The sequence below is a fragment of the Polypterus senegalus genome, chromosome 7 (assembly GCF_016835505.1).
Source record: "Polypterus senegalus isolate Bchr_013 chromosome 7, ASM1683550v1, whole genome shotgun sequence".
Taxonomy (NCBI): Eukaryota; Metazoa; Chordata; class Cladistia; order Polypteriformes; family Polypteridae; genus Polypterus; species Polypterus senegalus.
In genome coordinates this window covers 69,221,559-69,234,068 of record NC_053160.1, presented here as the reverse complement: position 1 = coordinate 69,234,068, position 12,510 = coordinate 69,221,559, and the positions used below count along the sequence as shown (strand labels likewise).

The 12,510-nt window shown below is 38.7% G+C and overlaps 1 protein-coding gene across 2 annotated transcripts in view; it reads left to right on the top strand.

Moving 5' to 3' along the window:
• The first annotated feature begins 10,985 nt into the window (after positions 1-10,985).
• cops4 (COP9 constitutive photomorphogenic homolog subunit 4 (Arabidopsis)) overlaps positions 10,986-12,510 on the top strand; it is a 50,215-nt gene continuing 48,690 nt past the window's right edge. For both annotated transcript variants that reach the window (XM_039758823.1, XM_039758822.1), the window contains exon 1: positions 10,986-11,092. In XM_039758823.1, the coding sequence (XP_039614757.1) occupies positions 11,019-11,092 (74 nt within the window). In that variant the 5' untranslated portion in view covers positions 10,986-11,018. The remainder of the gene's footprint in view (positions 11,093-12,510) is intronic.

The following is a 12,510-nucleotide window of genomic DNA, read 5'->3' as shown; positions in this document are numbered from 1 at the left end:
CCTTGGAAACGACGTGTGGTGTCAATACGTCACGCACGCACGAGTCACGTGCTTTTCCGGCGCCTAAAATGAGAGGCTGAAAAGCAAAGTAGACAGCGTGAGAGAAGACGGGCAATTTGAGATTTGGTATTTGAACTTGTTAGTCCATAAAAAGTTTGCTTTTTTCTTGGTGGTTGTGCGTAATACGTTTGGACCTTCTTGCTAAAGAACACAATAAAAATTAAAGATGAAAGGATTATTTTCCTCTGTTCTGTGCTGTGCTTAACCAGTCATCTCTGTGTACAGAGTGGTCCAGATCTAATTATGCAGATTTAGAGCATCTAGATGAATTTGATTTATGCGGTGAGGATCCCAGTTCGGCGCGAAGACGATTCTTCATGTCGTCAGTTCGCACACTTCTCGATGGTCCGGGATTTTTCCGGTGATTTACAATGTAATAAACTTAATAAGTTATAGCGTAATGAAAACTGCATAATTAGATCTGGACCACCCTATACAGTTTTACTTAATCCATCCTTTTACGTATCCAGCGCAAGAGCTTTTCCCAACAGTCCTCAGACTCAGGGCAGGACACAACGCCTTTTTAATCTTTTTTATGCTTTGCACATAAAGGGAAGGTGGCACGGTGGTGCAGTGGTAGCGCCTCTGTCTCGCAGTAAGGAGACCTGGGTTTGCTTCCTGGGTCCTCTCTGCGTAGAGTTTGAATGTTCTCCCCGTGTTTTCGTGGGTTTACTCCCACAGTCCAAAGACATAAAGGTTAGGTGCATTGGCGATACTAAATTGTTTCTAGTGTGTGTGCTTGGTATGTGTGTGTCCTGCCTTGCGCCCTGTGTTGGCTGGGATTGGCTCCATCAGACTCCTGTGACCCTGTGCTAGCATATAGAGGTTTGGGGAATGACAGACTGACTGACTGACATAAAGGGAAGAATCAGCACCAACAGTTAAATTAAATGGAGTTGAAAAACCATAACAAAGATCATTTCATTTTTTATGATGAGATCTCAAATTTATTAGTGTTGTGTAATTCAAAAAATCACTGCTTATAAATTATATAAATGATGACATCCTTCTGAAGAGCCGCATCTTATACAAATAAACTTTACCTAGGATAATATATTATTCAATGTTTTATATGGTGTTCATCAGAGATAAAAGAGGCATTTTCAAAACATAAGAGTATGTAGTAGCTTTTAAGAGGGACCTCTCCGCGAATTATTTTCTTCAAGTCTAGGAAAATATCCAACCAAAGAGTTGACAAATACATAATGAAAAACTAAATGTTCAATAAATTCTGTAGCTCTTTACAGAACAAGTATGGCTTACATCAAGGAACGTGCATGGTGTCTTATTAACTGGGTAATAACTGTGCAATATTTTAAACACCAATTTTCTAAATTTTATCATGATCAAAAAAAATTTTACAAGAAAATGTTTATTGAGTGACAGTTTTTCATCTGTTCAGCATATGTTAACTCAATTTACACATAATAAAAAATCTATCTAATGAAAGTGTCTACAATTAGGGAGAAAAAAACATCTGGGATAGAGTCATATACCATTTTATATTCTCTTATTGAAATATTTCCAATTTCTGAGGAAAATCAGAATAGGCTATCATATAAAATAGTTTTTAAACCATTTATCTAAGAATAGTGATCTTCTCTTATGAATAATTTGTTGATTGTTCCAGAGGAAAAAAAACTATGTGCAGAAAAATTATGCTTGTAAATCAAAAGTCAATTCAACAAAACTTGTTTGTGAAATGTAGGCAACTTTATAGATAGCATACTAATTTTGTAGGGGCATAACAGGAGTAATTGCAGCCCACAGACTTTACTAAAAATTATATTGAGTATAATATTTAATTAATAGAGGAATTTTTTTTAAATCGTTTGAGCCAGCTAATTTTAATACTTTGGTTGAGTGTGGAGAGGTCAGTGACACCAAGTCCACTATCTAATATTCTATTTTTAACACCCCATTTCCAACTTTACAAGGTTTGTTCTTCCATGGGAAATTAATCTTATCTACTTCAGTAGTAACAGAATTAGGCGCTTTTAATGATGAAAAGTCATATGATGCTCTTGATAACCTCTGTGTTTTACTAAGTGTAGCTCTGCCTTCAATAGATAAATCTCTAGTCAGCCAAGCATGAAACTGCTGTATATTACTGGAGATTGACATGTAATTTAAATTGACCGTATTTCATTACATATACACTGTCATCACATTTTTCAAGGTGAAGAGTCAACTGGGTCAGTTGAGACACTGACCCAGAAGTCTGAAAAATAGTTTATTATTTCAAGAGATTTATAAACATGATGTTTATTGTTCAAAAATAAACGTGTATCACTGACTGTGTAATTTTGAATTAACTAATATTAAAGATAATACATTCAAGGGAATTTTGTTTAATCAAAACATTAAGAATTCGAGCAATTAAGAGAAAGAGCAAAGGAGATATTAGACATCTTTGGCATATGCCTCTTTCAATGCTAAATCTATGCAACATCACATCAACAAGCATAACATGTATTTCTACATTGAAATTGTCTTATAAAAAATAACCCAAATTTAAAAAAAAATAAACTATCAAAATGTTTAACTGATAGTATCAAATGAGTTGTGAAAATCAAGAAATAATATTACTAGGTCAGCATCTAACCATTCATGATAATCAATAAGATCCAATATAAGGTAAATCTAATTAGAAATGTGACATTCGGTTGCCGGTTCAAATCACATTACTGCCAGAATTGATCTTACTCTGTTAGACCCTTAAGCAAGGCCCTTAACCTGAAAATTGCCCCAGGGCCGTGTATAATGGCTGAACCTGCGCTCTGACCCTCAAAGGTCATGCGCGAAGACAGTTTCCCCTTGGAGATTATTAAAGTGTATCAAATCAAATTAAAATCAAGTCACTCTTTTATAAAGTCACATTGACGTTCATTAAAAATGTAATCTAGGCTTTATTTAAAACATCTAGCCAAAACTGAAGAAAAATTTTATTATCATTATTAAGCAGGATAACTAATTGTTTCATGCTAAGTTGTAATTCTTCGGCATTGAAGTACTCCTAATGAGCTGCATAGAAAGTACGTCATTGAATATCTTATAAAATTTAGCAGTTAGTCCATTATTTCCTGAAGCCTTATTGCTTTTTTAGATTAAGAATCTTTAACTTAGATTCTTTCTAAATTCCTCAGTAGTAATTACTGGATTTGTAATTGAGCCAAATAGCTGAGAGCTGTCAGGGTGGTTTGTGGCTTTATATAAGCCTTTATAAAAGTTAGTAACAAACGACAGTTCATTTGTATCAATATAATCTATTTCACCAATTTTTAATCTTCTTATCATATTGCCTTTCAGATTCCTTGTGCAAAGAAATATTTACTGTTTTTTCTGCTCCTTCCATCTATCTTTGAGATTTATTTTGATATTTATTAAAAGACAAAATTCCTTTTGAAATATCTTATATTCTTCTTCATATTTGAAGCAAGTTCTTTCCCTTTTTTAATTGCAGGATATATCATTTTGTATTTAAGTATCTCTAAATGTTTCCCATACTCTTTACTTTTCATTGCCAAATTCCAATATTTATCAAAAAGTGAATTTATGTTCTTAGCCAAATCTTCATTAACTATTAAAGTGTTGTTCAATTTCCTATATTTGGAGTTTTATAATTGCTCTTCTATAACAATATGAATTTGAATGATTTTAATGTCTGTTAATATAGCCAGGCAGATTTCAGCCTCTTTAATTTTACTTATAACTCCACTGAAATCAGGCACATATTAATTCTAGATTGGGTTAGGGTTAGGGTTACATCTCTCAGTGATGCCACCTGAGGACATTGGGTGTTTTGGGTCTGTCACCATCAGAAATACTCTCCCAGACGACCCATGGTTGATCAGGCCACGGCTTAAGCTTAAATGGCACTTGCTTCCCCCCATGGGTCTTCTCTCCTGATCCTGGGTCATCTCAGGTCCCTTTCTGCTGCCTCTGTAATGTTCTTGATGGCTCTTCTCCTCCACTCTCCAGTGATGCCAAGTGTACTGAAAGCCCTATAGACTGGTTGCACAGTAAAGCTCCTGTAACCAACCTGACTTGGCAGATACCTTGCCTTCCAACCTTGTCTAAAGCAGTCCAATAAAACATCTTCAGACTTGGCCTTCTTTTTCTTATTGGTTTCCTTTAGTCAGTACTTCCATGGGACTGTCAGCTCCAAATTAATGATGTTCTTAGTTGTTTTTGTGAGAAGGAGGATGCCTGGCCTCACGTGTGCTGTAAAAATATCAGCCTCTTCTCTACAGCTACAAAGAGCTACCAATCCTGAGCAGTCTCCACAACTCCCTCTGGCTTTTTGATTCTTGCTCGCAGATGTTATCCAGCCTTCATGAAGTTGCACTTATATTTTTGGATTTTAAGACATGTTCTTTGTCAGATCTTAATTCATATGCAGATAATTTCTGCAATGGGTTTCAGTGCCAATTTATGGCGACAGGTGTACAGGCCTTGCCCTAGAGCCTTGGAGCAGCTATTCAAAAAGTGCACTAATTTCCTTCTGCCTGGGCATTGTGAATGAACTGGAGACTTAACTTTCCTCCATCTAAAGAAATTGAATGGACTGGGCAAGATGTCATACACTGCCTTAACTAGGGATTCCATAAGCTTAGACTCCAAGTTCCATAAGCCCACAACCATGCTGTCACATCTTTAAGGCCCCTTGCTGTCTCTTACCAACAGCTCTGCAGGACCTTTCTTCCTCTACTGCAGCTTTTATTTCCTCCTTCACCATTATGTGCCTCTCTTTCCATTTTAGTGAGTTGTACCAGGGGGTTGCAGTCATTCCAAGTCCTTCACTCCCCAGTGTCGCTGCTCTTACCAGGACACTGTGGTGTAGCAGGGAGTCTGCCTGCAGAACTTCCTCCTTCGCTTTCCACTTCCTTCCAGTTTTGACAAAAAACTTCAGCCTATGTTACCTTAGAATCTGTAGAACCCCTGTAGTTTACCAGCTCTCTTGCTTGAGCCACCTTAAACTCCTCCATCCATCCATTTTCCAACCCGCTGAATCCGAGCACAGGGGTCTGCTGGAGCCAATCCCAGGGCACAAGGCAGGAACCAATCCTGGGCAGGGTGCCAACCCACCACAGGACACAAACACACACCAAGGTCAATTTAGAATTGCCAATCCACCTAACCTGCATGTCTTTGGATTGTGGGAGGAAACCCACGCAGACATGGGGAGAACATGCAAGCTCCACGCAGGGAGGACCCGGGAGGCGAACCCAGGTCTCCTAACTGCAAGGCAGCAGCGCTACCACTGCGCCACCGTGCCACCCACCTTAAACTCCTCCTCCATGGAAAATAAAGGTAAATTGAGCTTGGTGTTACTCCCATATTGGGTGTTACTGCTGAGGCTTCTGTGCAATGCAAGCCACCTCCTAAGACAGCTGCTGCACCACTTCTGTAAAGACTCTATGATGGAGATGGGAACCTTGTAAAAGAGCAGCAGAATCCTTGGCAAGGTTTTTTTGCTGGTACACCCCTGCTTTAATCTTGCCAGGAAGCCTTGACTGGTCAAATGCTTTCAATCATCCCTTCATCTCCTGGCAGGCAGCCAGAATTGATGCTGTATTTCTTAGGCTGCTATTAAAACCCTTGCCAAGGATCTTTACTAGCTGGTCTGAGATTGTCAGGACTTCCATGCCTTCAGTGCTGAAGCAGAAGCTGTTCAAGACCTTGCCCATCTTCAGCACTGGTGATCTTGATTTTGTTGGCTTAGAGCTCTTCCTTGTTCATCAAATGAATTTCAGTAGCCCTTGAATGACCCATCTGCATCCTGGTACTGACTCAGTTGTGACTAAAATGTCATCCATGAACGTCCTAATTATAGGTTGATTTATTCCTGACTGAAAACAAGTGCCCTGAAACTTCTATTCCACAGACTTGGCAATCATGTTTACAGCAAGGTGAAAAGAATCAGAAGAGACGGTACAACCTGTAATGATCCCCACTTCCAGCTTCTGCCATTCTGGTGTTACTGTTCCTGCTAAGACTCTTCACATTTAATTAGTTGCAATACTCCAATATTAGATGCACTATTTGGTCTGCCCATGATGTTTTACCATGGTTGTCACTACCACCTTATTTGGGATCTAGCTATAGGTGTTCGCCAGATCAAGCTTGAAAACTGCCAAATCTCCCTTGTTCTCTTAGGCTTCTCTGATGACCTGAGTTACCATTCCTGTATGCCCAAGACACCACGGCACTCCCCAAACACCTCTCTTCTGTTCTGAGGTGTCTATGTATCCATTGTTTCAGAGGAATTCAGCCACCTGCCTTGCTAAAATACCAAAGAAAATGTTTCTTTCTACACTCAGCAAAGAGATGATTCTGAACTGGTCGATGCTTTTGGAGTCTTCTTCCTTTAAAACTCCCTCAGCAAATCTCCACTGTTGGGGTTGCTTTCCTCTTCTTCAGATCACTCTCAGGAATTTCCACAGCCCCATGAGTAGCAAGGGACACTGCTTATAGATCCTATATGGGATTCTACTCGGTCAAGGTGCTGAACTTGATCTAGCTCTCTTAATAACATCCTCTACTTCTTTCAGGAGAGGCACCATGCTATCAGACGTCTTGACTGATAGTGGTGAATCTATCAGAATGCCATAAAGGCCCAGCTCATGCTGATTCTATGTGTAACTGCAGGTATTACTAATATGCAGGTCGATTTCCCCTTTTGTGCATACCAAGTTTATACTTTACTTATGCCCGAGCAGTTGTTTAGTAAAGCCTGCAAGCAATGATCATATAAAAAATGTATTCATGCTTTTTTTAATAAACTCCTAGTTTAATGATTGGAGTGTGGTATAGTGGTTAATTCATTGGATTTCAAATCTTGAGGTTGTGAGGTCACTTTGTGACCATGATGTATTCATTTCACCTGAAATACTGTAAGTCACCTTGGATGAAGACATCAGCAAAATAAGTAAATGTAAGTTAATAAATCTTTCACTATTTTATATAATTTATTAAAGTTAAGATGCATGTTATCTAGACTAGGTCCACGTATATGGAATCCGTATTTTGGCCCACATGGAACACTTTTGGTTCCCATATAGACTTGCTTCCTGGGTCATTGCAGGGTGAACATACACACTAGGACCAGTTTAACAATGCCAATTCATCTAACCTAATTCTGTGAATTCAAGAAGGGTGGAAATGGTTAGCTTGTGCACTCTTTACTGCACAATTCTAAAGATATAAATCTTAAATTAGCTTTATTTTGTTCATTAAATAGTTGGAAATGGGTGAGAGGCATGATGTCATTTATTCACCTAAGGACAAAGCCTTACACAATTGTGCTCTACCAGTACTATTTAAGCATTGTGGCAAAATGCATTACAGGTAGGGTTTCCACCTGGCATTTAGTCAATTACATTAATTAATTCATTGCTTTCAGCATACAATTCTAAAGCACCAATATTATCTATATATTTTTTTCCTAGTTTCCTATTTAGCAACAGTGATGTAGTACTTGCTTAGAGTTAAAGATAACCTAAACTAATTTTTTGTACAACTCTAGGCAATTAGTTTTTGTTATTCATTATTCTTTGCTTTTACTATGAGAACACTCTAAACCTGACTGTCCTGACAATCAGTAAGCTTGCAAGTAGCATCCAATCAGTTTCAAACTGGTGACTATGGGAGGATGCTTCACAGCCAAAAGAAGCAGACAACTGCAAATACATGTTCGAATGAATGGCTCTGCATTTGTCTGGGGCCCATATCAGGGCTAATTCCTGCCTTGTGCCCAGTACCCTTAACCATGAGCTGGATGTTATGTTATTTATTATGTTATTTAATTGAAAACACTGAAAACATACATGAGTGTGTATGTGGACATATAAAAAAGAGTGTTATCCAAAATTCAGGCCATAGATTTGGTTCGGGCTTCTTTATGGAGTTTGTATCATCCTATTTATGTACTGCTTTTTGCATCATGTGAAAACTTGGCCATGGATGCAAACATGTTTAGAATAAATTAATAGTATTTACATAGGGATGAAATAATTGTGAAGACAGATTTCCTAGAAGACAGAAATCTGGTGTCATACATCACAGAAAATTGATTGCTCTATTGAGAAGAAAGTATTCCAATGTGGGTTTACCCAGGATTTTTGAGGTATGTTCATAATGTTATTCACTGATTACAATTTATAGAGTACAATGTTCTTTTCGATTCACTATATACAACTACTCCTTAATAACTGTAGAGCACCCCTGTACTACAGTTTTCTATGGCAAGGCCTTAATTGACGTCAGCAAAATAACTTAATCTTAACTGTCCCACTACAATGTCAGTTACATAAGTAGTTTGGACTGCAAGAACCCATCTTTATTTATGTGAAATACTTGAAAGAAAAAAATAGGAATTGTACAATATTAAAAGAAAAGGAAAATTAAACTACAAAATCAGCTTTAGACACAAGGGCCTAAAGAAATGCAATGCTTTCAGACAGATTAGAATATTATAAATAGAGTATTTGTCATATTGACACCATGAGTTATTGATTTTAATATATTACATTACTTAGAAAGAGGTTAATAATTTTTTGATTATAGAATCAAGGGATATATGTTTACTAACTTTTTTTCCAAGGATGAACTACAAGAGGAGCATTGAATAGATTTGGGGTTAGTACCAAGATATCATTTCTTCATGTATGCTTGACTGCTTTAGTTCCTATCCATTATATGTCTTATCTTCATCTGACTAGGATAAAAATGGGATTGTTTTCTGACAAGTAATGTCATCCAGTTGAACAGAATTTTCTGCTGGTTTCTCCATGAAGCCGGTAGCCTTCATTTTAAAATATTCTATTATTTTAACCTTGGTTATGGGCGGCACGGTGGTGCAGTGGTAGCGCTGCTGCCTCGCAGTTAGGGGACCCGGGTTCGCTTCCCGGGTTCTCCCTGGTGGAGTTTGCATGTTCTCCCCGTGTCTGCGTGGGTTTCCTCCCACAATCCAAAGACATGCAGGTTAGGTGGATTGGCGATTCTAAATTGGCCCTAGTGTGTGCTTGGTGTGTTTGTGTGTGTCCTGTGGTGGGTTGGCACCCTGCCCAGGATTGGTTCCTGCCTTGTGCCCTGTGTTGGCTGGGATTGGCTCCAGCAGACCCCCGTGACCCTGTATTTGGATTCAGCGGGTTAGAAAATGGATGGATGGATGGATAACCTTGGTTATAATGCATATTAGTAACTTGTTCAGGGTCATGCAATCATTTGGGAACTGTGTCTGCAGCTTTATTACTGTTTTGTACCTCTAAAGAAATAAAATATTGTCATCAGCTTCTTCACTCTGCTTATTCTTATGATGGCCTTAAGGTTGCCTGCTACAACTGAGAGAGCCAGAGATGGGATGAGGATGATAAAGCTTGGTGGGAGGAGCAGAGGAGGCAGAGAGAGTGATAGAGATAAGGCTACAGAGTTGCTAGTATGGTAGTAAAAGCAAGTAGTCCTTTTAAGGATATTGAGCCACCTAAAGGAATCATGTAAAGAGCAAATAATCCATTCTGGCTGTCTGCACCGGCATTACATTGGTGTCAAGCAGAACAAGGATTAGATCTACCAGCCAATTTAGCAACGCACTGAGCACTATGGAGTACTACAGTGTACTTGCTTGGCTCTTCAGAGCAGTTGTTGGAGAATCTTGAGGCTGGTATCCAGGATTTGGAGTGCTGTTTGCAGCATTAGTATGGTGGGAAGATACCTGAGAGAGAGTGCTACCTCTGGAGTCCATTAACATTTTGCCATCTTAAAATGTGAATTAAAAATGTGTGGACATTAGTGGAGCTTGAGAAAAGTGTGTCAGATCAAGTTGTATCTGACCCCACCACTCTTACAAATAAAGGGCCAGAGTGGTTCTTCAGAGAAATGCTGTATGGAAACTGTTTTTGGCTCCCAAAAGAACCATTCACATGAAAGCTCCAGAAAGAACCTTTATTTATCTAGATCAGTAAGAGGTTCCATAAATAAACATGAAATGGTAAAATACCAATGGTTTCATTATTTGCTGCTGTTTACAATAACAGGCTGTGTTCAGGTTTTCTTGATCCTGCTAGGAAGCCAACTATACCTTAAAGACTGCTGTTTTGTAGACATATTAGGAATGTTTTCAAAGCACAAGAACCAATTTAATTTTCAAAGAACTCTTGTGCACCATTTCAAAAATTTGGAAGTGGTCCCAAGGGACAGGGACTTCGGACGGGTATGGCGATGACATGTTGCATTAGCCAGGAACTGGTCACCATCACTTTGTGCTAGCATTTCATCATGTAAATGAGCTCCTTCAAAACCAGCGTCAGGGGTTCCCATAAAAACAGAAATCCTGCAAAGTCCTAAGTAGAATTTCATAAAATGTGACAAAGACAAGTAGCCCTTTCAAGGATAGCAAACCGCCTAAAATTGACATGTAAAGTAAAACAGACATGTAAATAGCAAAGTATCTATTCTGACACTCGTCGCCGGCGATACACTATTAAACAGTTATCGAAAGCGTAGTATCGTTTGCATGTTCTCCCTGTGTCTACGTGGGTTTCCTCCTGGCGCTCCGGTTTCCTCCCACAGTCCAAAGACATGCAGGTTAGGTGGATTGGCGATTCTAAATTGGCCCTAGTGTGTGCTTGGTGTGTTTGTGTGTGTCCTGCAGTGGGTTGGCACCCTGCCCAGGATTGGTTCCTGCCTTGTGCCCTGTGTTGGCTGGGATTGGCTCCAGCAGACCCCCGTGACCCTGTAGTTAGGATTCAGCGGGTTGGAAAATGGATGGATGGAAATGTACTTGTAGTATCCTTAAAAAAAGATCTGCGCGGAAGGTTAGATGACTACTGCCGTAGACGTCATGACGTCTAGCCGCCCACTGGAGGACCGCGTCGCTGTCTCATCAAAACGGCCCTTCTTGTTTTTCGTACCATAGGAAGTCGCCTGTCAGTGGTGCTTTATTTTTCTGCAGCAAGATGGCGGCGGCAGGCAGGCAAGAGTTGGCCCAGCTCATGAATTCGAGCGGCTCACACAAAGATTTGGCTGGAAAGTGAGTATTTCGCAGATCGCCATTGTCTTTCTTTATGTTTCCTACAAGTGGATTAGGACGTTTAAAGACGTTTCGCCTTTCTTTATGTGGTGTTGGGGTCAGTTTGGAATGGGTGGACTGCCACCACTCCGGCATTCCTGTCACAGTATTTCGGTGTGCTCGTGTCCGAAGTGATTTGACATAAGGCCCATCTTTTACGTGTTTGGTAGTACATAAAAATACATTCAGAACAGTACATATGCCTTTGCATAGGTGGGTAGCGATTCTCGTATTGTTGTTAAGTTCTGTGCTGCTGCACACCTCCTAGTATTTGAAAATTACGAGGAAATGAACTGTCGAATCGAATTTAAACGGCCTTCTTGTTTTGATATGGGTAGAATTAGTTTTTACAAGTTAAGTTATGTTCACCACCATGTTTCAAATTAGATGTACATAATATACCTTTCTGTATGGCGTGCCATTTTATATATGCAGACCAACTTCAACAAAAGAAGAACATGAACATTAAATCTGCTATTGTATATATGTATGTGTGTGTATATATAAGATTTATCCCACACTTCCTGATTCCATTGTATACTTGACCTTGCTGTGCCACTGCTTTATTTTGAAATCAAAGTATTCACACGAGTATTAATTCCTGCAGGGATTCACAGTGTGCGAGCAGTAACCCTTTTGAAATACTCAGTGGCAGAATGGAGAGAAAAAAGTTAAGATATAGTAGAATACAGTAGTGACCAATGCTGTACAATGGCAAACAATGAGGAAAACGTCCAGTGGAAAAAATAAAAATAATCTTATTTTATTTGTGTCAGTTGCTTTGCAATCTGGAAAACATCAGTGGTGAAAAAAAGAAATAAAAATCTCACACTTGTGTCATTTAAGCCATATGACTGTTATGCAGTTTAATGTACAAATGTGCAGAACATGGTTTTTGCTAAAATATTGAAGGGGGAGAGGCGGGTCTTCAAGTAACAAATGAAAAAATATTATTGGTTGGAGTATTTCTTTAAAAGTCAAAGTTTTCTGTACTGTATGATCATAGATTGACCGTATATACATGAGTGTACACTTTGATGGACTGGTGCCTATATAGGGTTGGGCAACAGATTAGCATAGATTCCAGTTATTTGCACCTCTAAACTTAGATTATGGAAAAAGGACTATGGATAGATAGAAAATGTAGTTGTCAACTTTTAAACTGTATCAGTTGACATATAACCTGTTAAACAATAATATAATGGTAACATTATCAAACAACATTAAGATATTTTCAAAACAATATAATGTTGCATTTTGCTAGTCATTGTAATGTCACTCATTTCATGAGTTTGACAATCATTAGAGTAAAAATACCTGCTAACTAAAGAGGTTATTTTAAAAAGATTCTGAACTTAAAGATTTAAAAGTTCAATTCA